Source organism: Vanellus vanellus (assembly GCF_965231255.1).
Source record: "Vanellus vanellus genome assembly, chromosome: 21".
Taxonomy (NCBI): domain Eukaryota; kingdom Metazoa; phylum Chordata; class Aves; order Charadriiformes; family Charadriidae; genus Vanellus; species Vanellus vanellus.
In genome coordinates this window covers 7,940,841-7,968,679 of record NC_138926.1, presented here as the reverse complement: position 1 = coordinate 7,968,679, position 27,839 = coordinate 7,940,841, and the positions used below count along the sequence as shown (strand labels likewise).

The 27,839-nt window shown below is 63.9% G+C and overlaps 2 protein-coding genes across 2 annotated transcripts; one reads left to right on the top strand and one right to left on the bottom strand.

Annotated features, from left to right (window-relative positions):
- Positions 1-26: 26 nt before the first annotated feature.
- Positions 27-9,994, bottom strand: TMPRSS13 (transmembrane serine protease 13; the record flags this gene model as incomplete). Its single annotated transcript, XM_082493911.1, has 13 exons — positions 27-217; positions 343-508; positions 658-800; positions 1,090-1,188; positions 1,641-1,813; positions 1,958-2,117; positions 2,403-2,446; positions 2,536-2,628; positions 2,918-3,047; positions 3,134-3,256; positions 4,021-4,122; positions 4,478-4,649; positions 9,974-9,994. 13 exons carry the CDS (start codon positions 9,992-9,994, stop codon positions 27-29), a joined length of 1,617 nt encoding a protein of 538 aa, XP_082350037.1.
- A 4,708-nt stretch (positions 9,995-14,702) lies between these two features.
- Positions 14,703-18,567, top strand: IL10RA (interleukin 10 receptor subunit alpha). The gene is made up of 7 exons (XM_082493803.1): positions 14,703-14,801; positions 15,747-15,867; positions 15,988-16,166; positions 16,454-16,620; positions 16,916-17,066; positions 17,237-17,361; positions 17,480-18,567. The coding sequence occupies exons 1-7, from the start codon at positions 14,738-14,740 to the stop codon at positions 18,464-18,466; spliced, it is 1,794 nt and encodes a 597-aa protein (XP_082349929.1). The 5' UTR covers positions 14,703-14,737; the 3' UTR covers positions 18,467-18,567.
- Positions 18,568-27,839: the final 9,272 nt, after the last annotated feature.

Genomic DNA, 27,839 nt, shown 5'->3' with positions numbered 1-27,839 from the left:
CTCCCTCGCACTGGGCGAGGGCAGAGTCACTTTGCAGACCCCGTATTTTCAGAGGTTGGGGGCAGCGACATGCCCCTGGCTGCACGGACAGTCCAGAGGGAGGTGGGGGGATCTGCCGGTAGCATCGTGCCCTGGCGGCCACCGAGGGCAGGAGCCTGTGCCAGCCGGAGAGGCACAGTCCAGGCAAGCGTCCGTCCCGCTCTTAGTCGTTCTCGCTCTGCAAGGGAGAGAGGGGAGAGCAAGGGTGAGGTGCCACGGGCTGGGCCGGGCTGGGGGGGATACAGCCCCTCTCAGTGCCCCCGGGGCCACCTGAAAAGTGTCCCTGCCCAAGCACAGCCCTGCCATGCCACCTCACCTCCATTTTGCTGTATATCCAGCTGAGGAGCTTTGTCACTCGTGTGTAAACACCGGGTTTGTTCTTCTGGCCACATCCTGTCCCCCAGCTCGTCACCCCGGCCACGTACCACCGGCCATTGTCCTCGCAGACCAGGGGCCCGCCGCTGTCACCCTGGCACCGAGGGACAGAGCAGTGAGGAGAGGAGATGGGACATGCCCCTCTGCTGGTACCCAGCCAGGGGACACAGGCGTGCAGGAAAAGCGGGCATCCCTGCCGGTCCCACGCCAGCTTGCTGGTGGGACCGTGTGCCCCCGGCTCACCTGGCACGCGTCTTTCCCTCCCTGCAGGTACCCGGCGCACATCATCCGTGGGGTCAGGTAGCCCTCGTACACCTTGTCGCTGTTGCAGATTTTGTAGTCAATCAGCTTCACCTCGGCCTCCCGCAGCTTCGGGGACGTGTTATCTGCAAGGCAGGAGGAGCCGTGGGGCAGGGTGGGCATAGTCCCCCTGCCGCCCCCGGGCCCCTCCGCAGCACCAGGCATTTCGGTGGCAGTGAGGGAGGAAGATGGCATTTCTTGCAGGTTTTAATTCTGCAGAGCCGTACAGCCAGGAGGGTGACCGCTGCGAGTCACCCCTGTGGCAATGGCCCTCGAATACCGCAGCAGAGCCGCGCTCGCCCCTCACGTGCTGCGTTTGCAGGTCGGGCTGTGGCGCACAGGAGCTACCTGCAGAGAGCCGGCGTGCTCCCTCACCTTCGTTCTCCCTGGTCTTCCCAAAGCCCGTGATGAAGCAGGACCTGCCCGTCTGGAATCGCTGGCCGTACATGGGGAGGCAGGCTGGGCGAACCTGAGCTGGAGGGAGACATGATGAAAACCAGGCGAGGAGGGAGGGATGAGTCACCCAGGAGCAAAATAGCCACTGAAGTCACCAGCCCTGCGGCTAGGGAGGGGCATGGCGTGCAGGAAACATTCCCCTCTGCGCCCACCGGGACAGGGTCCCTGCCGGCCCCCCGCCAACCTGCCCGCGCACGGCACAGCCAGTGGCACGATGGCGGCCGCGCAGCCGAGCCCACGGCTGCATGTCTGCCGGCCCCTGCCAGCGAGGATGGGCCACTTCCCGACCACGGGACAGGTCGGGGAAAGCAGTGTGGCCACAGCGCAGCGGGATGCTCCGGCTGGCAGCAGCCCCGGGGCCGGCTCCGAGGGGACCCGAGCTGCCTCTTGCTCCTGCCCGTCCCCAGGCGCTCTCTGTCCCCCCCCATGCCAGCCCCAGCCGAGCGGCACGGCAAGCTGAGAGGCCTCACCTGAGAGCGTCAGTGGCCTGGAGAGCTTCATGAGGGCGATGTCGTAGTCATCGTGATCATCGCTGTAGTTGGAGTTGATGATGACCTGGGAGACAGGGATGCCCTCTGCATGCTGCTTCAGGTCCGAGACCCCGCCGTACACCTTCCAGTCGTCGAGGATCTTCATGCTGTTCCTGGGCAGGGAGAGATGGGCGCAGCAAGGAGTGAGACGGGGGGCGCGGGGCTGGGCTGAGTGCCAGCACGAGGGCTGCCGGCTGCAGCCAACAGCCCCGGGCTGGCCGGCAGCACTGCGGGCAGCCGCCTGCGGCAGCACTCACATGAAGAAGCAGTGGGCTGCGGTGAGGACCCACTGCGCATCGATGATGGTGCCGCCGCAGATGTGGATGGGCCCGAACTGCACGCTGACTTGCCAGGGCCATTTGCTCACGGAGGTTTCCTTTCCTCCGATGATCCGCCCAGAAATCCTCTGCCCGCAGGCTGGAGGGGAGAGCAGGGCTGAGAGCAGGGCTCAGAGAGGAGGCGAGCTGGAGGGGGACGCGCACAACATCCCCACCACCCACAGACACCAGCGGTGCTTTGTGGTTCATAAGGACCAGTGGAGACCACGGGAAAGCAATCTCTGTAGTTCTCTATTACCCAGAAAGTTTGCTGGAAAACGCCCTATTTGCCCAACCCTGCGCAAAGAAAGGAGGAAAGCGCTCCCGAGCCCGTGTTTGGCCTCGGCCGCCCTTGGCCTCGCGCCCTGCCAGCCAGCCCCCTTACTTGTGCATCGGAGGGAGACGTACTTCCCCGTGAGACACTGTGAGCTGTAGGAGAGAAGGGGGAGACGCAGCCTCAGCCCCGGCCCTGCGGCACCAGAGCACGGGCAGGGCCAGGAGGTGATGCTGCCCGGTACCTGTTGAGGCTCTGCTGGATGGTCTCTCGCTCGTCGGTCACGCTGAGGCTCTGGCCGGAGACACGCAGGGGAATGTATTCGGTCTGCGACGCACTAGGAGGAGGGAGGAGAGAGGAGAGAGGCGGTGAGGGTCCCCCCTGGCTGGGCACTGACTGCCTGGTCCCTGCCTTCTCAAGGAGGGTCTACGCGCTAAACCTGAGGGGCACAGACTGCGACGCCCAGAGCAGCGCTGGGCACACAGCCTTCCAGTGGAAAAGCACAATGCTGGGGGAAAGAGCACAGGGCACCATGCCCCCGGCCCGGGCGGCAGGGCCAGAGCAACGCCCAGGGGGCTGGCAGGGCCCCAGTGCCCGAGCAGGATGACTCATCCTTGGGGAATTACTTCTGAAATCCCAGCTGCCGGCAGGTCTTTCTGGAGAAGGAGTCATCCCAGGCGCTGCTGCACACCGGCAGCCACTGGCTCTCAGCGCTGGAGTAGACGTGGAGCAAGGACTCGTCGGACGCGAAGCGCACTGCGGGGACGGAGCAGGTGGGTCAGTGGTACCCAGTGCCCCGGGGGTCCCGTCTTTCCCACCCCCCCTGGCTCCTGGTGCCTCACCGCAGCCCAGCTCGTCGCTCCTCTGGGAGCAGTCGACGATGCCGTCGCAGCGCACGGGGCTGTCCTTGCAGCTCTCGGCGGGCTCCTTGTACACGATGCCGGTCTGCGACCGCCAGAACATAACTGGAAGCAAGCGCACGCCGTGGTGAGGCCGGGGCCGCTGGCGGGGACTCGCTGTGGGTGAGGGTGCTGTGACCGACCAGGACGGGAGCCTGGAGGAGGTCTGCCGCAGACACGGGCACTCCCAAGCACCAAGCTTGGGTGCGGGGCTGCCGTTTGGGCCAAGGCTGAAGAGCTGCAGGACGCGGGGCTGAAGGAGGACTGGCCGGCCCTGAGCGTCCCCCCGTGCCAGCCCAGCAGCGCGCAGCTCAGCTGCTGCAAGCCTCTCTCACTTAGCCCACCTCTGGCTTCAGCCTGCCGAATGCCGCAAGCCCACCAGCTCCGGCAGCTGGAGAACCGGCAGCGAGGCCTTAGGAGGATGAAAGCGATTCCCCCAGCGTCTGTGGCTGTTCCGCCCACGGACTGCAGTTTGTTTGACGGGCCCTGCCTGCTCGCCCTGCGCCGCAGGGAGGGCGAGGTGGGTGCTGCCGGGGTGCCCCGCCGCCCGCGGAAGGGAGCCCAGGAGAGGGAAAGCGCGGTGCAGCCCCCCAGCCCCGCTCGGGCCGCAGGGAGCCCAAGCAGCGGCTCTCCTTTCCCCGGCCATCCTGCTCCTGCGTGTCCACCAGATGTCAGGAACACTCAGGAAATGGGAAGAGCACATCTGCTCAGCTCCCTGCCTGGGGGTTTCCCTGGGGCACTTCCCAGCCCAGGTGTCCCCAGCCCCCGCTGACCCCCAGCCCCTCTGAGGTCTCCCCCCCCAGGGAGCCCCAAGCCGGGACCCCACTCACACAGCAGGATGAGGGCGATGAGCAGCACGATGAGGACGGAGACGCAGAAGATGAGCGCAAGCCGTCGCTGGCTCATGCAGGGGGCTCTGAACATGGAGGATCCTGGCAGCGGGGTGGAGGCAGGGTCAGGGGGAGCGGCTGCCTTCCCGGGGTTCCCGGGCCCTGCTGCCCACCGGCACACGCCAACAGCTCCGCAGCTCCCCAGAGGACCCACAAGATTTGGGGGAGCTGAGCCGTGCACAGCCCGTGCATCTCCCTGTGGCAACCCCCCATCCTGCCATGGTTGCCGTCCTCTCCCTCGCCCCCGGCACCTCTCACACCCCCGGGGAAACACCAGCCTGCGGCTGAGGCTTGTGCCAGCAGTGCAGGGCATTCCCTGCCTCCCTCCATCCCTCCCCACCCCGGGTGACAGCAGGGCCAGGGCGGCCAGAGACCGCCCTCGGCACCTTCCTCTTACGTGTGCTCTCACAGGTCGTGCAGGGGGCCGGGGCTGGGCCGGACTCCGGGCTGCAGGGCTTGAAGCTAATGCCGAGGACGCTTTCTCGAGGCTGTGGAGGTCGGGCACCGAAGATGCTGCTGACTATGGAGGCATGGAGGCTGGGAGGGACACTGCTGGGCGATGCCGTGGTCTGCGAGCAGATGACCGTTAGTGGCAATGACCGTTGCCCACCGGAGAGTCCCCGCAGGTGCCCCCCCCAGCACTCAGGCAGCCGTGAGGGCCGAGGCGACATGGAACTGAGCTCCCCAGCACGGCACCGGGCTTGCCGGCATGGCCAGCCATTGCCGCTGGTGGCTATTCCTCCGCAGCACCATGGAGTGCATGGAGAGCTACCGCTGCAGCGCCTCTCTCTGTACCACAAAGCCGTGCCCCATCTGGGAGGGCTGAAACCCTCCTTGTTGCAGAGCTCTTCCCCTTTGGGTGGCTGCTGGCCAGATTTCCCAAACTGATCGCTCTGATCAGAGCAATCAGCCGGGTGTTTGGCATCGGGTCAGTCATGCTGTGGCCCAGTTCCACGGGGCTAGTGCCCCAATTTATGCATCTATCCTTAATTAGCCATTTGAAAAATACTGTGCAATTTCCAGCTGTTATTTAGTAATACTTAATAATCAGTGTTTTCCAAGCCCTGAAACGTCCTGCACCCTGGAATGCTGTTCTGCAGTTATGTCACTCCTGATCCATGAATTTGAAAAAGAATATGTATTTGTTTCCTTTCCTCAAGGTACACTCTTCCAAGCGCTCCATCAGCTTCGATCAGCTGTGGAAGCGGGAGCCTCTCATTTTCCTTCAGAGAGGACCTGCGTACAAAGCCGACAATAAATGCTGTTTCCTCCGCCATTTGTAAAATCTCAGCTACACCTTCGGCAATGAGAAACGGGTGCATGTCTTACAGATCCTGCCAGGGCATCGCCAGCCAGCGCACGGCACTGACAGCCCGGCCAGGGCTTCGCGCTGGGCAGGCGCTCACCGCGCTCCCCCTGCCCGCCGTCTCCCAGCACTGCTCCCAGCGCCACGCAGCCGCGACCGACCACGTTCGCACCGGGCTGTTCCAGGGGAGCCGGGCAAACCGTTGCCAGTCAAATTTGGGCTGCAGACAACGTCGCTGCTGTCCCGCGGAAGGGGCACCCAAGGGAGAGCAGAGCCGCTGTCCTCGGGCAGCAGAGTGCAGCCGGCACAGGCACCCGCACCCCGGCCCACCTCCCAGGGCGGCGCTTTGCCAGCCAGGAGGTGGGCTCAAACACGCCGCTCTGGAAGCCTGTCCCTGAATTTTGGCCCTGCAGCTGCTAGAGATCACACTTCCCCATCACCAGAAAACATGCCTTTCCCTGCCAAGCCGGCAAGCAGCACCCGGGCCGGTGCACGGCTCTGGCACAGGCAGAGGAGACGGGAGCCTGGGGCAGGGCAGGAGCAGCAGCAGGAGCAGCCGCTGTCGCCGAGTTGTCCCCTTCCAGCCGGATTTTCTCTACCCCCGTGTTTCCTGCTGGGAATCAAGGACCCTAATGAGCACGTCAGGAGCCTGCTCAGGCTCATGCTTTGTAAATACGGCTGTGCCCTCTCTTGCAATGCGGTGGTGTAACTTCCTGGGCATTATCCCGTGAGTCACGCACCCCGGCGTGGCCACGCACGCTCCCCGCGCGGGGTCTGCCCCAGCCCCCAGCTGAACATCGGGGGGACACACCACCTCTCCTGCTGTGCCTTAGGAACTGCTCACGGCCCGGGAGCGTCAGCCGCAGAGCTGGCTGGCACAGCACCCGGGGCTCCCGGGGAGGCTGCCTGGCCACCCGCCCTGGCCAGCAGCGGGGTGCGCAGGGCCACCCCCGGCACAGACCTCCTCCCGCTGCCCGCGGGGCCCTTGGCACAGGCACCGCTAACGTCTCCCGGCCATCAAGAGCCACCTCCCAGGGCTTCTGCGCCCACCGGGAGGAGCAGAGGCAGTACTGTTTCACAGCATCACTCACCCCTTCTTACCCCCTCCCCGCCAGACAGCCATAACGAGCCTGAATTTGCTCAGCCGGCAGCCAAAGGCCCCTTTTCCCTATGCCTGAATTTCACAGCAGCCGTGTGGGCAAGCCCAGGAGAGCCGGGCTGCAGCCTTGCCTTCTCGAGGGCTCTCCGACGGTGCCGGGGAGCCCAGGGGAGCCCCTCTGCGCTCTGCGGGCTGGCCTGGCACGGCAGCGTCCTCCCCTAATGACTCCGAGCAGTCACGCCGATGGGATTCAAGTTCTTGCAGCAAGTACTGCACGCCCGCACTGCCGAACATCCCTGGGTACCCTTAGTGCCCGTTGTTAGAAAGCACGCGCGATCAGCAAGGGAGCCAGAGCCGCAGCGGGTCCTGCGTGGCTGCTTTGCAGAAACAAAGCAAGGAGCAGACGCCAGGAACCCTTTCTAGCAAAAGAATATCTCCTGTCTATGTGTAAATGAGGTTTTTGTAAATGCCCAGACAGTGGCATTTAAGTGGGCATTTGTATGCTGTCCCCACACGTCTGATATTTCACACGCCTCATCCTGCAGCAGGCGTGACCCTTCGGTTATCAGATCAGCGGAATTACAATGCTGTTAAAGACAAACCTCTCCATTGTGCTAGAAAACACAGCCCAGCTTCACCAGTAAGCCAGCGATGCTGAATGCTGAAGCATTTCTACCTCCGGTGCACAAACATTTCAGATTAACATGTAAGTTCACTATAGGTTAAGTTGCTCTTATTAATCCTTAGCAGGAAGCGGATGCCCGTTCCTACACTCAGCTACTTATTTCCCTAAAAGTCTAAAGTCCAAGTATCTTTTTTTTTCTTGGGTCTATCACAGAAGCCCACAACTTTTACGATGGGCTCCCGGTAACCAGCATAACCGGTCACTGTTGTATAGCCACTGGAGCAGAGAACAAACAGCAGTGGCTTTACGAAGATATTTCTGTTAAGCAGCGCGCATTACCCTGGTGAGTGAGCTGCGACTTCTGCCCACAAAACCTTTACTCATCCTTTGCTGGCTTTTGAGTAAAAGTCAGACCCGGAGCCATGCCTCTCTCACACGCGTGGCTGCGGTTTGAGCTCCTTTTCTGACGTCCTCTCTGCAAATGTTCCACCGGCCGCGAGAGCGTTAAGTGCTGCTGTGGGCTGGCGCCCCAAAGTCTGGTGTGGGGAGGGGGAGCACAACCAGCTCCTGCGGCGGCAGCACTGCCTTTCAGACACCAGGGGAGGAGGGCTGCCGGGGGCCAGCGGGGCGACTCCTGGCCAGCTCTGCCCGCCCGGTGCCCAGCCCGGGCTGCCTGGGGGACGAGCGGGCAGCGCCCATCTGCAACGTGAGCCCTTTGCTAAACTTGTCGTGAGCATAAACACCACCGCGGTCCATCCTCGCCCTGCTCTGCTCCGAGGCTTTGAGCAGAGCTGGGAAAAGCCCCAGAGAGCAGCACCAGAGCAGCCCGTCATCCTGTTTGCACCGTGGGGAGCTGCCACGCGCACCCACCTCCAGCTCGAGTCCCCGCCGCAGAGGGAAGGCCACCAAACCCACGCAGCAGAGGGCAATCGGCAGGGGAAAGGCGGTGCGGGCTGGGTTGGAGGCTCAGCGTCCACGCGTGATGGGGAGGGAAGGCAGGGAAGCCAGCCAGCAGTCACCCGCAGTTTCGGAGTGGGAGGGAGAGCGGAAGAAGCCGGGCAACACCTGGGGTGTTGCAACCGGAGCCGGGCCCCGGCCGTGTCCCGGAGGAGCAGAAGGGCACGGCAGCTACCCACAGTTTGGAGCGTCAAGAGGGGAGAGAGGCAGCCTGCCTTCAATAACTTGGCAGGAGCTGCCTGAATAGGTGATCATCGGTCCCAGCTGAGCTCGGCAGCCCGCCCCCCCCATCGCTCCCTGCTGTCACAGCCTCTTGTTGGGGCGGGGAACCGGCTCCTTCACCCGGTTGCAGAGTGTCGATTGACCACAGCTCAGCAAGAACACAACAGCGACATGGTCCTCACGCTCCCCAGGGACAAAACCTTCCCGAGCCTGCGGAAGCCCCCGTTCCCTTCTGGTGACAGCCGTCCCGCTCGAGTGCCGCAGCTGAGCAGTGCCTCGGCGGTGCCCCCTGGGAGGGGGCAGACCCCCCGCCCTGGGAACAAACCGGGCAGGAGCCGCGGGAGGACGCTGCCGGGACCCGGATGCTGTAAAGGGGCAGCGCCCGGGGCAGTGAGATCCCAAAGCACGCAGGGGCCATTTTGCAGGCACAGGTGACAAGCTCTGTCGATTGAGTCAGCCCCATCTGGCCGGGGACAGGTTGCCCTATGCCAGCGTGAGCAGCCCTTCAGGCAGAGATCAGAAAATGTTACAGGGGGTGAGTAATCACTGCTCACCCCATTCCACGGATGGGCAAACCAAGGCACGGAAAGACGAAGCGACTCTCCGGCAGTTGCAGAGCAGAGGGTGGCACCTGGGACTCCTAATGGCCCATTTAATCCAAGTGACAGAGCCAAGGTGGCCCAGTGGGGATGCCCAGTATTGGGTAATTATCTCCATACGTGGGCATCCCAATTCCTGCCCTGCTCTCACCAAGATGCGGAGCCGCTGCCCGCTTTCGGGACCACCCAGAGCCGGGATCACACTGCAGAGCAGTGCTGGGCCAGGCTGCCCCTCTCTCGGGACCCGGCCAGGACCCAGCACGAGCCCACTCTGCCCCTGCTCCTGGCTGCCTCCAAGGTACCCACACACCAAGGGGCAGGAAGAGGGCAGCTTTTACAGCTGGTCCTGCCTCCCCTCGAGCCCCATCCACCCCGTCACTGCTGGCTTTGCACGTTCCGGACGTCGCTGGCACAGCCGGCAGCGCTCGGCATGGTAATTACCCGCTGCCTCGCCCGGGCGGGCTGATCCCAGTGCCCAGCCGGGGATGCATGTTTTCCTCATGACAGGATGCTCGGCAAGGCCCCACGGTCGAGACCGAGCAGGCCCCAGTCAACCCGAAAAAAGCATGGGCAAAGCTGCCAGGAGAGCGGGTGAGGGAGAGCAGCGGGGGCCAGGGCCACCAGCGTGCCGTCGCTGCTCCCGACCTGCTGGTGGGAGGTGCCAGAGGGCTCAGGAACGTGGGTTCCCATAGGTGCCAAGCGGCACCGGCTCCCACCGGCAGCACCAGCCCACCCCGGCACCCCGTCTCCCCAGTTGGCAAATCCGCTCCAGAGTGGAAAAGCAACAGCTCTGGGGTCCCCGACGCCTCCTCTGCTGACACGGGGCTGAAACCGGGGATGCTGGCGGCAGGCCTCCTCCCTCCGTGTGCCGAGGGGGTGCCGGAGGCAGCAGCCCCACAGGCAGGTCGCCCCGGGTCCTTCTCCCCGCCGGCAGCAACAGGCTGCTGCGAAGGCAACGCCCCAGAGAGCAGGAGGGAGAAACTGGGCCCTCCACCAAACCCCAAGGGAAGCGGGTCCGTACGGCCGCAGAGCAACCCCCGGTACTCCTCGCCGGCTCAGAGCTGGGGGAGCTGCCCCCGCCTTACCGGAGAGGTTTTCCCGTCCATCGGCCGCTGCAGGGCTGGGCTGGGATCACAGCTCCGGCACAGCCATCCTTCGCTGCGCAGAGCGAAGTCAGGTCCGCGGGGACGGGGCAGAATCTGTTTGGCGAGCGGGTTCGTACGTCAGTGCCAGCGCCGGGCGCGGAGGGAAACCAGTCCGACCTGCCGCCCGGCTCCACCGCCGCCTGTTTCCCAACTGCTCCAGGCACAGCATGCAAAACACCTGCCTCTGCCGCCGGCCGCCCCAGCCCGGCGCTGAGGAAGGCTGAGCAGGGGCAGCAGGAGCCTCGGCTGCAGCCGCAGGTCTGGGAGCAGTCGAGGTCTGGCCCTGGGGGAGAGCGGCATGCCGGGTGCCGGGGGCTCCTCACCGCGCTCTCTCCTGGCTGCCTGCCCGCCCAAGGGGCCCCTTCTCCACCGTGAGCCCGCCAGGCGCTCGCCCGCACCTCTCCTGTCCCAGCCGAGGGCTACGAGTGCCAGCTGAGGGTGGGAGAGGAGGGGATGCGCGGCCAGGTCCAACCCCAGCACAAACCCTCTCGTGCTCCCCAGGTGACCGAGAAGTCCAAAATGCCCTGTTTTGAGAGAAACGAAATGCCGCTTCCCTTCAGTTTGTCTGGAGGCTTTTTCACTCCTCGGCTAATGGAGCGATGCTTTCGCACTGTGCAAGGAGGAGGCAGCGATCTCCTGCTTCCTCTGTGGGCCTGAGCTAGGAGATGCTTTGCTTAACCCAGAACTCACATTTGGGAGAAACAGGTGAAAGTATCCAGGTTAAAAGGAAAGAGGCCCAGCTCCACTGTGTGCTTTCTGATGTCCAGACCCCCGGACCATGACCCTCGGTGCCACATGCCCCGCTCGCCCCAGCGCTTGGCTGCCAGGCGATGACGGAGCCTGCGCCTGCCCCCCTCGCCGCCCGGGGCTGCACTGCGGTCCCTGCTCTGCACTGCACGGCAGAGAGACGGGATGGTTTCCCAGAGATGCAGCCGGTGCTTCGTGTAACCCAGGCTGCTCCCAGCTTTGGCCAGTGTGTGGATGAGCCATCTCTGGGATAAGAGGTCATTGCAAGAAATGGCCCTGCTCCTGCCTGCCCGTGGCTCAGCAGGGAGGAGGGCAACCTCTCCGATGGCCTGGTCCTGGGAAGCTCCGTCTGGTGGCGTGGTGCCTCCCGTGAGCCCCATCCCGACACTATTTTCCAGGCACATTTCTCCTGGCATTATTCATAGCATAAGTCCCTTATTCATCCGGCTCCCCACCCACACCGGCTCATCCGAAGGGCAGGAGACAAGCAGGGCCGTCCAGGCTTGGAGAAAACCTTCTCCGAATCCCCCCTGATTTCAAGGTTGAAAAGCCCGGGATGGATCCTGCTGTCCCCTCCACCCCGCCCCGGGGCTCCCCATCCCATCCCTTTCCAGAGGGGTCAGTTCCTGCCCTTCTCCCACGCGCAGTCTGGGGCCAAACCCTGGTGGCCAGAAAGGGGGATTGGGGAGCTTGGAGGAGAAGACCGATCCCCGAGTCCATCCCAATCTTGGTGTTTACTCCTATTTTCCAGCCCTTTGCGTGCCTCTCTCCGATGAGCCCACCCAGAGCCTCGCCGCCCTGGCCGGTCCAGCCTTCAGAGCAAACACTTCCCTGGTGGTGGCCACGAGCCAGGCCACCTGCTCTGGGCTTTCCCTGCTTCCAGGGTGGTTTCTGAGCCAGCCCCGGCTCTGCAGCACACTCCTCTTTAGCTTTCACAGCACTTTGTTTGCTTTTCGCAGCTACGCGGTGCCTGCGAGGGCTCTGCCCCGCTGGGGCCCGGGGGCAGAGGGAGGCAGGGGCCGGGCGAGCGGCGAGCCGCGGCCCCACACAGCCCTGAGCTGGCGAGAAGCCACGGCCTCTTCTGAAAAGGGATTTTCAGAAAGCAGCTCCAGAAATGATTGCTTGCTGGTGTTTCTACAAAGCCACCTACGGAAAGCAAGTTACAGAGAACCGTGTGTCTGGGCTTGACCCCGGCAACCTGGTGTTAAATGTCACGTGTGCGCAACACCTCCCGGGTGAAATCCTCGCGCTTTCTTGCTGGTAACCGCTCCTATGAGCCCTGCTGCACCCTCCTGCCCTCCCAGCTAGCAACCCGGGGTGCTAATAACACACACGGCCGGAGCCCGCACTGCCAGCCCAGGAGAGGCCGGCAGCTCCTCCGCTCTCTGCTCCGACCTCCAGGCGCGAGGGAATTGGGAAGGGAAGAGGATAACACACGGGAAAGACCTGCTGTGAGGTTCTGACTCAGGTGATTTCTGAGTTATTAAAAGCAGGGCTATTCCTATTCAAAGATCATTCAATTATTTTGGAGATGAAAAGGAAACTCGGCAGCGTTCTCGAGGGCTGGTTTGACCCGTGAACTCAAAACCTCTCCTGCTGCCACTGCAAACATGGGGCTGCTCTTTTCTGTGAAGCTTTGGTTTCAGTGCGGTGCTTCGGGTGGGCAGCGACGTCTGATGCAAAGCTCATCTGTCACTACTGCCGGGTCCCCTGCCCGTGCCGGGGCGGCAGGGTGCCGCAGCGCAGCGTGTGGCCGCGGGACAGGGCTGCTGTGCCCCCCCGCCTCGGGCTGGGAAGAGGGCTCTGCCCTCCTTTCCCTGCGAGACAGCAGCTCCCGGGGCCCCTCGCGGCAGAGCCGACGCCAGCAAAGGCAGCACGGACACATGAAGTCTGCAGCTTCGAGGATGCCAAGTGGCGTTTCAGGGAGGGTGAGGGGAAAGCACTGACGAGACGGGGATCCTGGGCAGCACCTGCACGGCGAGCCGCGGAGCGGGCAGCGTGCGGGCACACTGCCGCACTGCCCCGCACCAGCTCCTCCTGTGGCACCTGGCAGTGCCCGCATCCCTGCAGCAGCGCGGCTGCCAGCAGGAGCACCGCGGGGTGGCTGCCGCGCTCGCCATCCGAGCGTTCCGCAGAACTGTCATTTCCCCTCAGCCTGTCTCATTTTCCCCTAAATTGCCAACCATTTCTCCCAAGCCTCTGAACAGCCTCACCCACAGGACCAGCCCCACTGTGTCTTTTCCCAAAGGCTCCTTCCTTCCTCATTTTTGGTACCATTGCTTTTGACTTCATTCCTTTACCTGAAACGGGAGCTGTGGCTTTGTGTGGGATGGGCTGTGCTTCATCTCAGGACTCCTAAACTCAGTGGGTGCCCGATCTGACTCACAGGCTGAGAGCAGAATGACAGGACATCACCTGGTCTCCCGAAGAGGGGAGAGTAAAGCCAGGCCGGGGTGAAGCCAGGGAGGGGATCTGCTGCTGGAGCCGTTCCCCCTGCCCGTCCCTACGGCTGGCCCTCAGCAGAGGGACGGCCGTCGGCGAGGGAGAGCCTCTCCCGCTGCCGGGCACCCGGCACCACCGCCCCGTGCCCGTATTCCCGGTGGCCCCAGCGGAGCCTGGGTGTCCCTGGGTGCCACGAGAGCCGGGCATGGCACCGTGCTGCGCCCGAGGACCTGCCACCCGGCAGGCAGCGGACGGCTCGGCAGCACCGCTGGACGCACCCCGCAGCCGATGAACTTGCTGGTGTTCTGGCCAGAACTGCCAGTTCATGAAAGCCCGTCGGCTTCAACAGGAAGGATGAGTCAGGGGACAGACCCTGTTCAGACTCGGGGGAAAAAGCAGAAATCTCCAACTTTGGGCATTTAAGACGGCTCTTTGAGGAGCCGTGCTGCCGTGGCAAAGGGACACAAGGTCCTGAGCCTCTGTGCCCGCCGAGCCAGGGACTGCTCTGAAGCTTTCTGAGGCTGTCCAGAGCATTCTCGGTTTCTCTTGCTCTTTTATCTCTGTCCTTTCCACCAATTCCCCAGTGGGAAATTCCTCTTCTCAAGACAAGTCACATGAAGACCCCTGGGTTTGCACAGGCCCCAGGAAAGCCCTCGAGCAAGCTCTGTTGTACTTTAACCTGCCAGAAGGCACAGCAGAGGACTTGCAGTGTGCTCGGTGGTAATTTAGGTCCTAGCACCTGAGGCTGGCATCACCAGACAGGCAGGACATCGCCACGGGGCCAGAGCCCCACAGCCACACCTCTGGCTGTCACTGCCAGAGCCCCGGGGACAGCTCACGGCCCCCTCCGCCGCAGCCGGCTTCGGAGCTCGCGATGCCACCCGCCCGCGTAGGTGGCGGCAGGACAGCGGTTGTCACTTGGCCCCAGAAATGGGAACCGGGGAATTGCAGAGTGAAGCAGGAGGGTACGGGCTGAGCCGAAGGAAGGGAAAACAAGAACCCCGCCTAGAGCTCCAGCGCTCCCCAGGGCTGGCTGCGACCCGGCGGCTTTAGCCGCTGGCAGGACAGGGCACCGGCCCGAAGGGACACTGCCGGGCGGTGCTGTGCTCAGTAAAATCCCTGTGACAGGTCACCCCCAGTGCTAACGCAAGGCCCCTGTGCTGTGCTTTTAGCATCTCATTTAATAGTGAAACAGCAATGGCAGACACATGATCTACTCCTATTTTCCCTTTCTCAGCAGTGTACCGTTTTGTTCAGAAAAGCACCAGAGCTCTTCCTTTAAGGCTGCTTGTAGGAAATGCCCAGCCCGGGCTGAGAGATTAGCTGTGGCTGAGTGGGTGGACAGTAAAGAAAAGTGGAAGTCGCGACACTGCTACTTTCCTCCCACTGCGCTAACGCCTCCGAGACGTCACTGAGCCAGCCTCCAGGGGAAAAACAAGCCTTCGGCAGCCTGCCAGAGCACAGCTCGGCACCCTGCTCACCCAGCCCGGTGCCCGCAGAGGATGCTGAGCCGGCATGGCCCCCTCCGCCACGGCCCTGGCACTGTGCGTGACACTGCTCCTCGCCCGGTGGACAGATGGTGAGTCTCTCTTCACACGCCGCGTTGGTCTGCAGCTCCCCGCTCGCTGCGTCTGAGCCCCACGGCTCCCGGCAGGCTGCTCCGCTCCCCTCCGCACCCGGGATCCCATCGCCGGGCTAGGGACGGCGAGGGGGGAAGGCACGCGGGGCCGGCGGCGAGCGGAGCTGCAGCTGGGGCACCTTTGGTGGCCACTCAGGGCTCAGACCGGTGGTGCCCGCAGGCTCCTGCCTGCTTGGAGCAGGACGCAGGGCTCCCCGCTCGCCCCTCACCTGTTGGGGAGCCTAAAAGCTGTTGTGTAAGCCCTCAGGCATCAGCCTGGCTTATCTCCGGCAGCGCAGACCGTGCTGCCTCGCGTTGCGGTGAAGTGCCCCGGTCGGTAGCGCGGTGCTCTGCTGACAGCCGTCCTCCCCAGCAGCCGCCCAGTGCGGCTTAGTGTTTGCTGCTGAGGAAACCAGCACAGCAAGGGTGACAGATGTTATCTATCGATGGTTTGCTGCCAGGTGACAGTACCGAAATTCAGCAGAAGGTGTGAAAAAGTCTATTTCTTCTACACAGCAGATAAGCAAAACAGGAAAGCTGAATCCAACCGGAGCTGCTCACAAACAGCAGGGGCGGGCAGGGGCGCAGGCACGGCAGGCTCCTCTCGGGCCAGGAAAGCACGGAGATCCTCTCGGCTGGGCTGAGCCGGGCTCTCCCCAGAAGAGAGGAAGGGAAAGAGGGGGATGAGCAAATGCTGAGACCTGGAAGTGGGACAGGCCTGGGCAAACCTCCAGCAAGGGCTGAGCCGGCAGCTTTTCGGGTGGGTGGTCACTGCTGAACACACGGGGTCAAGCTCCGGGTGAGCCACGGAGGAGGCAATGGCGAGGAACTCTGCCCGGCTCCTGCGGGACGGGACGGGACGGGACACCGCACAGCCTCGCCTAACGCTTGCCCTCGGTCCCGCAGGTGAGAGGCTGGCCAGCCCCACACGCGTGCGCTTCGCTGCGGAGATGGTGCATCACCTGCTGCGGTGGGAGCCGGGACACAACCCCCCCAGCGACGTCCGCTACGAAGTGGAGCACAAAGTGTGAGTACAGCGATGGGGGCACAAAGGGGTTGGTCCCTGCCCAGGGTCACCAACAGCAGTGACAACAGAGTCCCCGGCACCACTCAGCACCGCTCTCACCCCCGGCGCTTCTCCCTGCAGCTACGGCACAAATTTGTCCTGGACAGCCATCCCAAACTGCATGAAGATCCCGGAGCACTCCTGCGACCTCACGTACTACACCCTGGATCCCGCCCTGCGCTACTACGCACGGGTCAGGGCCGTGTCCAGAAACCACACGTCCCCGTGGCAGAGGACCAACTCTTTCTCCCCACAAGAAGGTAGGTCTGGTGTCTGCCCCCACCGCACGGCGGGGGCAGGAGGCTTCGAGGATGGCAGAGGTCAGGCTGCCAAACTGCTGGGGGAGAACTTTGGGACAGATGAGAGCAGGGATGTGTCTTCAGACCTTCCTGGAGGGCAGCCGGGCTGCGGGATGGGACGGCACAAATCCAGGACAGGCAGCACAGGCTGCGAGGGACGGTCACAGCTCAGTCCACTGCTGCAAAAGCTCTTATTGCTGCAAACAGGAGAAAACCCTAACGTGCTCTTCCAACGGACTTGTTTCCAGCCAGCCTGCGCCTGTCAGGCCAGAGCCTCTCCGTGACGGGCAACACTGTCCACGTGCAGCTGCAGCTGCTCCTCAGGGAGGGGAACCTCACCGTGAGATACGACGACATACAGAAGCACGCAAGGCAGTACCGGGTGTTCGTCAGGAGGACGCAGGACAATCGCACGGTGAGATGAGTTGCTGGTCCTGTGCTGTCCCCATCTGTCGCCCGCAGCACGGCTCGAGTTGAAAAACACATTTTTTAAGTACAGTCCTCTGTAAAACTTAATAACATCACAGAGAGATTTCTCTGTATGTTTTATTGCAGTAGGTTCCCCAACTCTTGTTGGGACTTCGGGTCTAGCTGCTGTCAGCTGTATTGCTGAGCACCCCGGGGACTTTCCCCAGGGACAGTGGGGGAGGCGGGAGGAGAACACGAGGCTGGGGGCTCTCAGGTACCAGCCCGTGCTCTGGTCGTTGCAGTATGAAGTGGTGAAGACCACCCCAGAGTTCAACATCAGCAACCTCTTCTGGGACACGGAGTACTGCATCAGCGTGGAGCCCGACGTGGCCAGCCGGTGCATCCACGCCACGCGCACCGACGAGCAGTGCGTCACCATCGGTGAGACAGACAGTAAGTGGCGGGGGAGCCAGGAAAGGGGGAGACCTTGCGGGACACGGATCCTCCTCAGCCTCCTGGCCCTGGGGGACCAGCTGCTCCGTGCCCCCGCAGCAGCGCCTTCATGCTATGTGCAGCGAGGGCTCTGCCTTTCCTCCCTCACCCCTGCATGTCCTCTCCCGCAGGGAGCGCAGAGCTTGTCCTGAGCATCGTCAGCTCCTCCTCCATCACCGTGTTGCTCTTGGGCCTCCTGGGGGCTCTGCTGGTGTGCACCTACATAAAGAAACCCGTGAGGCCGCCGTCCGTCCTGGTAAGGCAGCCGGGCACACGGCACCCTTTGCGGCCAGCACGAGGTCGCAGGCTCGGGCAGCTGTTGGGAGAAGCAGGGACAAAGCACAGCTCACTCTCCCCTTTCCTCTCCTTCCCAGAAGTCTTTCATAAAGCAGAGCTCGCTCTGGGTTGAGCAAGAGTCCTCACCATCGGGCAGCCCGGACGCAGACCTTGTGCAGCAGCTCTTCCTGTGCCAGAAGGAGCCCCAGCAGGACAGCGGCCACAACGACAGCACGGGCGCAGCTCAGCTGTCCCCGGAGAAGGGCTGGAGGCTCCCAGCATGGCCCGAGGACCGGGAGTGCCTGCTGGGGCCGGGGACCATGGGGAGCGGAGACAGCAGCTGCACCAGCACCGACAGCGGCATTTGCCTGCACACCTCCTCCTCCTCCGAACTGAGCTGCTCCTCAGACCACGAGCCCCAGGGCTACAAGCGGCAGTTGCCCGCCGGCGATGACAGCGGCATGGGCTTAGAGAGCCCTCACCCCACATGTTCCTCTGGCAGCGGGAACGTCAGCCCGGCCGAGACCAGGCAGCCCCACGGAGGGGAGCTCAGCCGCCCCCCTGCCGCCGGCCAGGACAGCCAGCAAGACGTGGAGTTCCGTGGGTACCTGCAGCAGTCCAAGGGCACAGTGGAGCCAAGGCAGGACCCAGCCAAGGGGATGCTCTTCTCGGGCTGCACAGGATCCCCGCAGGGCCCGGGCAGCACTGACATCGTGCTGGAGGTAGAGTGCTCCGAGCCAGCCATGGCCAAAGGGTACTTGAAGCAGTCCTCTCCCGAGCACCCCCGCAGCCGCGCACAGGACCTTGCTCCGTGGGGAGCCCCTCGGGAGCCCACTGCCTGGGACTTTTCCAGCCAGGCGGGGCCTCGAGCCCCCACTCTGCTGAGCTATGGGGCTCCGGGTGCTCCCTTGGCCTCCAAAGCCAGCCCCGAGCTCCTGAAAGCGCCCTTTGACCTGAGCATCTTCAACACTGACTTCCTGGGGACACTGCCCCTCATCTCCAGCCTCAGCACCAACGAGTGGCTCATGCTGCAAATCAACCCCCTGAGCCTGCTCAACGGGGACGGCAAGGACAGCCGGCTGTGAGCCGTCCCCGTGCCGGGGAGCGGGTGCCCGCCAGCCCCGCACGCTCACCCAACTACCTCTTCTAGCCACCGAGCAGCTACTCCTATAAGCTACCGCCGACCCCTGAATGCATCAGACTGAGCGGTGCCCCGGCCGAGACTCGCCCGGCAAGCACCGGCTTAGCTACCTCTGGGGCTGCTTTGGCCCCGGTACCGCTGTGGCCGGCCCCCAGCGCGTCCTGCCCCTTCTCTCCAGGCGGTCTCTGGTGTAAAGCTAACAAGACACGGGGCCGGGCTGTGCTGGAGCGGCTTCCCCCCCCCTTCTCTGACCACCAAGCCCAAGGATACACACCAGGACTTTTCCGAAGGACGGTACTGCCTTGTCTGCCCTCTCCAGCAGCCCAGCACAGGACACGCAACCCCAGGGCTCAGGGCCACCCCTGGGGCCGGGGCCAGCCCTGCGCTTCCCCTCCCCACTTCCCCCTTCCCCAGGCAGGCGCTGGGCTCCTCCAGCTGACGTATGTGCCGCCGGTGCTGTCCAAGCCTTTCGCAACACCGACACCGAAAGCAAAGAGCAGCCTGACGTCAGCCATGCTGCTGCTGGGAGCGTGGACCTCCCACCCCGGCTGGCCTCGCTTGGAGGGAGCGAGGGACCTTCCTGACCCCACAGAGACCCTATTCAGCCCCTGCGGCAGAGACCTGGGGCGCTGGCTACCTCCAACAGGGTGCAGGATGTGTGCAGCACCTGCCGTAGGAGCCCAGCGTGGGCCGGGGCAGTCCTGCCCACACTATGGTCCGTGTTCTGCCACTATTGCGTACAGACATTATTTATTCTATTTAATTTGTAAATACAGAAAGGATGTGGTGTTATTTATTTGGTCCTTTCATCTATACATCCTCTTCTAAGGTCAAGTTGCGTTTTCCGTTTTTAGATACGGACTTTCCCCTGCAGCAAAAGGCGATTTGCCTTTGCCTCACACAGGGAAGCGTGTTTCCACATCGCAACTGGAAAAAAAGAACAAAGCCGGCCAACTGAGAGCTCCGCTCATCTGAGGACTGGGGTAGCTGTCCCAGGCGATGTTGCGTTGTGGGAGCACGTGCCGGAGGAACAGCAGGGAAAGGGACCGGGGCAGCTCGCGGTGGTTTCACAGGGGCGCTCTGGGCGTGCGGCGCCTCCCATGAGGAGCAGCTTGGGGACCACGCTCCAGGGCAGGACAGGAGCACCTCCAGGGCAGAGTGCAACAAGTCAAAACCGGGAGGCAGGGGAACAGTTTCTGTCAGAACGGAAACAAGCGCGAGATGGGAACGACTTACCGTGGGCTAGACTTTACTACTGCCAGGTCACCAGGGAGTTTTTCCAAAAGTGACTTAGTTTCCAAGAACCTTTGCGGGGGAATAGTCCCATTAAAACTGTTGGTGGAAATCCAGCTCAGGGAGTACTTTTTTTTCAGGTGAAAACATGAATCACTGCAGTCAGGAGAAGGGTTGTTGATGCATTGCCGCATTTCCTTCTGTTACGTCTGACGCTGCACGACTCGCGCTTAAGATGCGCTCCCTGCGTCACGCCGAGGGCCTGGCCAACGCCAGCCGCGTGCATCCTCCTGCCCGTCCATTTCCACCATCTCTTCTGCCTCTGAGTATTTTGGGGGTTGGGGCTTTTTGCTTTCTTTTTTTCAACTTCCTCTGAAAAACGGAGTCATCAAAACTAAGCGTGACTCTTTTTTTTTTTTTTTCTTTTAAATGCTCCAGACGTCAAGCTCTGTGGCCGGATCCTGCGCAGTGCCAGGCGCTGCCGGTTCCAGCTCGCCGCGAAAGGCTCCAGCTGGCAGTGTCCAGCGGCAGCACCCGTGGCCAAGAGGGGCAGCGTCCCTCCCCCGCTGCCCATGAGCAGCCAGAGCTCTCCTTTCAACGAAACCCAGAAAGCCACAGACCACGTGCTCTGGCTTCGATAGCTGAGAGCACGGACGGTCCCTCCGACTCTCTGGAAATCCCGGATGCTCACATTTTCCTGAATTAAGTCACCGCCTAATGCACGGAGGACGTTCGGCTCTGACTCCTCCTGCCAGAGGCTCTCCTCCTCCCGGTTCTCCTTGCCGCGGGGACCACCGCACCTCGGCTGCCCAGAGAGGGGCTGCACCCATGCAAACACCTTTCCTCCCCCAGCACCGGCCCATGCAAATGTTTCCGACGCATTTCCCACAACGGGGCCACAGAGCCCCCGGCATCGCGCAAACGCTGCGAGGAGCAGCCCGGCGGGCGCGGGGCAGGAGGAGGCAGGGGCTTGCGGCCGCCATCAGCTCCCCTGCGAGCCGGGGCGCACTCCGGGGCTCTCCGCTCCGTCCTCACCAGTTGCCCTACACACAGCTGTGTGGCCTCCCGAGTTTCTCCTCCTTTTCCTTCTGAGCAAACGGTCTGCAAAGGAGCAGCCCCAAGCCCCCGTGCCTCACTAGCTCCCACCTGCCAGGCAGGGGCCGCAGCGGCTTTGCCAGGGCTGCTCCTGTGCTCCTGGCGCTCCCACGGCTGCTTGCTCTGCCGAGGTTGAAGGTGGCTGGCACGAAAAAGCCCACAGGGACTTTCTGAGGTGTTTGCTTGCACCACCAGCGCAGAGGACAAATTTCCACATTGGTCCAGATATTTGACAGAGGAGGGAAGTCTGCAGAAGTCTCATTTCCTTATGGCATTTTCCGCTCTTGCACATAACCAGCCACCCAGTTCTGTGGCTCGTTGCCATCCTTTGTAGCTGCCCTGTTCACCAACAGCCTGGCCCGAGGTCTCCTGGGCACGCAGTCAGCCGGTCCCCAGGGCTGGGGTGTCTCCGAGCCGTGGGGATCCATGGGGAAGGCGGCTTGTCTCTCCAGGATGCGTGCTGTGGAAACCCAGGATAAGGCATCGCTCTCTTCCTCCATCTCAGGCGAGGGGAGGCTGCGCCAGCGCACTGGCACGGGGATGGCAGCCGGCCCCGGGCACCTCCGCGGCTGCCCATGGCCGGGGAGGGCCAGTGAGAGAAACGCGGCTGTGGGGAGCAGATGGAGAAGCTCTTTTAAAAAACAGAAACTGCAATGTTCCAATTTCAGTCGAAATCCAGCATATTCGGGGGCTGTTTTTTAAAGAAGCAAGAACAGAGGAATTCCCCCCGGCTGGTTTTGGTTGTTCTTTCGGTTGCTGCTGGAAGGTGGGCGTGAGGCAGCATGGGGAAGCGGTGACGGCAGCACGCAGGCTCCAGCCCCGACCCCGGGCTGCTTTCACCCCCGGCCACATGCCCAGCGCGGGGCCGAGGCCAGCGGGGTGCGGGGAAGGAAAGGCAAACCAAAGCCTGCACGGGGGGAAATAAAACCCGAGCCCAGGGAAAGCCCCTGGTGCCCACAGGCGTGGGGAGGACTTTTGCAGGAAAAACCTTGGGACTATCCCTGGGAAAGCTGCAACGAGCAGGGGCTCTGAGGAAGCACGGAGGCTCCAGGAGCACAGCACTCTCACCCAGCGCCTGGGCTCCCCGCAGGGACACCCGCTCCTGCGGCCGCCCCAAGCACTGGCTGCTGCCAGGCACCGCGGGGCTGCCGCACGGCGCTGCTGCCGCACGGCGCTGCTGCTGGGGGACATACACGGCCGGGGACCCGCTCACCCATCGGCAGGCAGGGAGGAGCAAGGTGATGTCCTACCTGCACGCCAGCCCGGCTCCTGCCTCACAGCCCCCGGTCGTGGAAGGGCACGTAGCTGCTCCCCGCGCCGCTCAGCGAGCCGCTGATGCTGAACGGCGGCACCAGCTCCACCGCCACTGACCCCAGCCCGCTGCGGGGAAGGCAGAGATGTCAGCCAGCTGCCTGCCCTCCTCCCGCCCCTGACGGCCCGTGGCGTGGGGGCTGTCCCCGGACGGTCAGGAGTCCCCAGGGCATCTCTGTTCTGGGCAGGCAGTGCCTGCGAACAGCAGAGCTCAGTGAGTTTGGGACTGGCGAGCGTTTGCGACACCTCGGCCCCATGCAGAGGGAGCCCCCAGCCCGCCCCAGGTCCCCGCACGGCCTCACTCACCAGGTGTGGTAGAGGTTGAAGACGAAGTTGGGCCCTGGGGAGTTGATAAGGAGAGGTGTTAGAGCCGGGCAGCGCCACGAACATGCCTTCGCTTTGCTGTGACTGTGCCGTGGCGTGGGGATGGGCAGGACAGCCAGCCCCCCCGGGACACCGCCGTGCAGCCCCCTCCTCCTGCACGCCCCCAGCGTGCCCCACAGCCGCCCTGCAGGCGGGCTTCCCCAGCCCCCGGGGACCAGCAAACATCAGGTGTGCTCCCCACATGCCTTTCCTTTTGAGCCCTCCCTGCCCTGCCCGTACTCACGGCGCCAGCATTGGCCCCTCTGGTACCACCGGACAAAGGCGTAGCCAAAAAGCACCAGGATCAGCAAGGCCAGCCCAACACCCAAGACAACCCCGAGCGCGTTGATGGGCTCTTGCCCTGTAAAGCAGAGGGAGAAAGAGCTCTGCAGACGAGCGCCTCTGGGAGGCTGGGGGTTCTGATCGTCCCCTGGCGGGGGCAGGACGGCTGTGGGGCTGTGGTACGTCCCTCCACCCTGTGCTGTCCCCATGGCACAGAGGGACTGAGCTCCGTGAGGCTGTTGAGCGCTGTGGCATGGAGATTTTTGCCATCCCCAAAGCCTCATGCTGGAGACTTAGTTGCCAGCGGTCCCCAGGCAAGCGGGCGGGTGGGACGGTGACCGGGGAACGGAGCCCAGAGGGGACCGTGGGTGACCCGCTGCCCTCAGCCTAAACAGGAAAGGAACGGCTGTAAACAGGAGCCCACGTTCCCTGTAAGCAGGATCCCCGGCTATTCCCGCTCCTGGCCCCGCTGGCAGCTCACCCAGACCCCAGGCAGCTTTCGGCCGTGCCCGGGGCCCATCACATTGTGCCGGGGGCGGGGAGCTGCCCGCCCTGACAGTGCCCGTATCCCCACTCCTGGTCCCATGCACAGCCTTCTGGGGTGAAGCACCTTCCTCAGCTGCACACCTCCCACAGCCAGCGTGTCCTGCACCTCCGGTGCATCTTGCCAGCCATGCCCTGGCAGCACCCGGCCCCGCGGAGAAGAGCCAGAAGAGCAGCAAGGTGCCACTGGTGCTGGCTGTCCCAGTGCTCCCTCCCGCAGCCGCGCAGTGCCATACCCCGGGCTGTCCCCGCTGCCGTCCCTGTGCAGCCGCGCAGACCCATTTCTGGACAGGCAGTTCCCTCTAGAGGACGCATTTGTCAGGGCGAGCAGCCTCCTGCTGCCGGCGCCGGGCTGGGACCGGGTGACAACAGAGCCGCCCAGGACCTGTGCGGGAGCTCTGCACCCCCTCCATCCCTCCTGTCTGCACCGCGGGCTCTGGCGCAGCCCAGCACCGGCCAACACCCCCGGCACCGCCAAGGGGACACCAACGTGCCCAGGCACAGCACAGCGATGAGCAGCCATTGCTCCGCTGACTGCGGGTCGTGTGCGGCACAGCACAGAGCTCGTGCGGTGCACAGCACAGGGCTGCTAATCCCACCTCTCTCCCGCTGCTGCCAGCTCCCGCTCTCCCGAACCCCTGTGCAATACCATCCTGCACCCTTCTCCGCTGTCACCGTGGGCTGCAGCGTGAGCCCGTGGCACAGGCAGCACAGCCTCTTGCACACCCGCCCGCACCTCAGCATCGCCACCCGCCCGCAGGACCCCCTGACCAGTACGCTTCCCAGTCAGTCCCGGTATGGCCCATTAGCAAAATGTAGGCAGGGTGGCGGTGGGCACAGCTCTGGGGGCTGCTACGGCTGCTGTGCCCAGGAGGGGACGGCAGGGTTTGGCCGCTGCCTGGGAGCACGGTCAGCCCCGCAGCGCTCCCCTGCCCGTGCGGAGGGCTCGGGGCCAGTGCCCGGCACAGAGACGGGGTGCTGTGCCCTACAGCATCAGGAGCGAGGAGGCAGCGGAAAAGGATGACCTAACAGCAGCTAAATTTAGACAGATGCCGGCGGAGTGAGAACATTTCCCCTGTGGTCACAATGTTTACATAGTGAGCAACGTCCCAGGGCGTCCTGCAACCCGCAGCACTCGCTCTACCTGACGGGACCCGGCAAACACCCGGGGAGCCGCAGAGCATCGCGCTGCCAGCTCCCAAGCTGCGCGGCAGATGAGCAGGACCAGCCTGCCCTTCCCTTCTGCTGCGGCCTCACGGCAGGGCTCAGAAGGCCAGGATATGCGGGAAACCCACGCACCCCGCTTCTGCCGGGCCAGGGGTGGGCCAGGAGCCCCGGGACCCCAGCCCCCAGCACTGGCCGGCATGGGTGAGGTCAGGGAGTCTGCCGCAGGAGTGACTCATGCAGCCGGAGCTGCGGGACAGGAGGAGCATGGTGCAATAGCCTCCCTGAATCAGCCGGCTGCCGAAACTGCCCCCTCCCTACGCCTACCGCCGGTGGGAGGATGACGGCTTCGTGCCCAGCCCCGGCCCCGTGGCGTGCATGGGAGGTGCTCCCTGCCCCAACACCCTCGGGAGCCGACGTCCTCGCATCCCGGCGAGGGGCTCCGAGCAGCACTGCTCGAGGCAGAGCCACACCACCAGCTGAGCCCCGAGCCCCAGCTCCGCAGACAGCAGCGGGGAAGGGAACGTTACCAAGCCACCACCCGTGCCATAAAATATCCCCACCTCCCATAAGGGGAGAAAAATGCCACCCACTCACCTGCCCGGGGGTCCATCTCCTGGTGCCCAGGGCCGTGCCACAGGAGCTGCTCCCGGCTGGCCCGGGCTGGCAGGTGCTGCAGCAGAGCCCGGTGCACGCTGGAGCCCGGCACGTCCTGCCCGTCCCCTCCTCTCCCGGTGACACAGCCGCCTCACCGCCCGTGCCGCAGCGAGGCCGGGCACCGCTCCTCACCTGCTGGTTCAACTGGTTCCCAGGGGAGAAAGCAGAGAAACTCTGGTAGACATCACTCCTCACGCGATGGACGCGCAGCGCCCGTGCCCCAGCCCGCGACGGCTGCTCCCAGCCCAGCCCAGCCTCCCCTCCCGCATGGGATGCCTGCCCGCACGGGCAGCTCTGCCCTCCCGCTGCTGGCAGGGACAGGCAGCCTGGCAGAGGCCAAACTGGTAGCGCTGGGAGCCCCAGGGGCAGGAACACCCTGGACACAGGGGTGTCCAGCCCTGGCAAGGTGCTGGAGCGGCTGTGTCCTCCGAGTGCCACTTCCTGGCAAAGAGCAGCAGACAGCAGTGGGGCAAGGTCCCACACGGAGCCCGGGCTTGGGCATTTGGGGATGCCCAAGAAGGTTATGGCCCTGTGCAGGGACAGGGCACCCACGGGGAGGGCAGGACCCCGGGGTGACAGGGTGTCCCCCACCCGCTGACCCCAGTCACAGACACCTCCTGGTGTGATGCACTCACGGCTGTATTCGATCTTCTCAAAGTCACGGGGTTGGGTGGCCATCACCGCCTGCTTACAGATCGAGGGGGAAGCCATCTCCCGAGGCTGCAGATAGAAGGTAGCAAACAGGGATAACCATTACCAGCTTGGAAACTGGGCAGCCAGGGGCAAAATCCCTCTGCCCCGGAAACCTCCTCTTTGTGCACGTTTTACTGGGCACAGCCATCAACTATGCAGTGCCCCGATGCCGGCGGGCAGGGCAGGAGCCAAGGCAGTGTGCACAGCCCTCCCCAGGAGCCAGCTCTTGGCACCGAGACCCGGGGGCAATGCCTGGGACTCGTGGGGACGCTGGCCAGGGAAGGGCGGGACGCAGAGGGGATGACGCACGTTGCAGCCCCCGAGGCCCTGGCAGCGCCCGGCTCGGACAGAGAGGCCGGTACTGCTCCTTGCCAGGACACAGAGAGGAAAGGGACGTGGTGCGTGTCCATGTGGCTCGGGGAGGCTGGCGGCCATGCAGAGCCCCGGGCAGCCCTGCCTGGCCCTGGCCTGACCCTAGAGCCGGGGTGCCCGGAAGCCTGCGTCATTCCAGGGCTCCACACACAAGAGGCCAGGGAAGGGTGATGTGCTGGAAACGCAGCCGCACTCCGGGAAGCAAAGCCCCAAAGGCGCGTGGAGCCGTGACATAACATCTGCAAACCTCAGCTGCTTCCTCAAAGCCTTTGCTTAACCTCAAAGGAGGAAGAGCTGCTCCTCCACCGTGCCACCTCCCACCCCGCAGACGCTCCTGGGCTGCTCTCCCTTCCGTGGCGCTGGGGCCAGGCTCAGCCGTGGGGTGTGTGTGGGGCTGGCACTGGGATGCTCTGGAAGGCAGCCTGCGCCTCGAGGGGGTCTCTGTGGCACGGCACAGGGCTGCAGCTGCGCAGGCGGTGCTGGATACATGGGTCTGAGCTCGCTGCAGAGCCTCTGCCCATCCCTGCTGGCCCGGCAGTGCCCATCTCTTGAGCTGCTTTTGCTTTTAAGTCACACTTGGTTCCCTGACAAGGGACAGGAATGTCCAGACTGGACAGGAGAGCTCGTTCCACCATGCCGCATCTCATGCTGCACCCGGTGCCCACACAGCCGTTTGCCTGTGCTGCCCCCCCAGGACCCACCGAGGCACGCCAGGGACGCAAGCGCTCTGCCCCACTCCCCGCTGCTGTGTGCAGCCCCTCAAACCAGTTTGCAAGCTGAAAGCTCCCGCAGTAGTGCTGGGCACCCTCCTGCACAACGCACGTGACCGGACCCGCTGCTGCCCACCCTCCATCCCACGGTCTCCGGGCATCACACGGACCACGCGGGCAAGAGCCGAGACCGCAGCCTGCCGAGGTCCCCACGCCTCCCGAGGGGGCCGGATCCCCACCCGTGAGTGTGGGAGGGTGCCCCTTATGTGCAGACCGCATGCAGACGCCAGGAGCCCCGGTCAGGCTGCCGGGCCGTGCTGCCCGCTCTCCGCGGAGGGGCTGCGGCAGGGGTGAGCCGGCACAGCGACGGCACAGCTCCCCGGCCGAGGAGCTGCAGGTCCGGGATGCTCCGCAGTCTCCCCGCTGGCACAGCGCACACACCTGGCAGCAGCAGCTCTCCCCGACGGTTGGGAAAGAGTGATTACGAAAGAAGGAGAGAGTAATTAGCTGCTCGGCAAATCCTGCACACCGACCACTTGCAGCGGGAGTCTGCCCAGGGCCCGGCTGTCCCGCCAGCTGCCGGCGGGGCCCACCGCAGCCCGCGGACTCCCTCACCCCGGCCCGCTCCCTGCACCAGCCTTTGCCCAGCCGCGGCACGCGGCTCCTGCGCACCTAAAGCTAAATGCCCGTCCTGCCCGGCAGGGCTGCCAGCAGCGGGCCAACGCAAGCCGCTCTGTCCCGGAGTGATTATTCCTGGACGTGTAGCCCAGCTTTGCATCAGAGACCTGCACATCTGCACGAGCAGCCTCAGCACCTGCCGGCAGGCACAGCGCTTCCCCCAAACGGGGCTCGGGGGCTGTAAGAGCCCCTCTCCCCCCCGCCCCTGCCAGCCCC

Coding starts and splice junctions, on each gene's coding strand:
- IL10RA (XM_082493803.1), top strand. CDS start 14,738: ATGGCCCCCTCCGCCACGGCCCTGGCACTGTGCGTGACACTGCTCCTC. Junction 16,621..16,915: donor GGACGCAGGACAATCGCACG/GTGAGATGAGTT, acceptor TGGTCGTTGCAG/TATGAAGTGGTGAAGACCAC. Junction 17,067..17,236: donor CACCATCGGTGAGACAGACA/GTAAGTGGCGGG, acceptor CCTCTCCCGCAG/GGAGCGCAGAGCTTGTCCTG.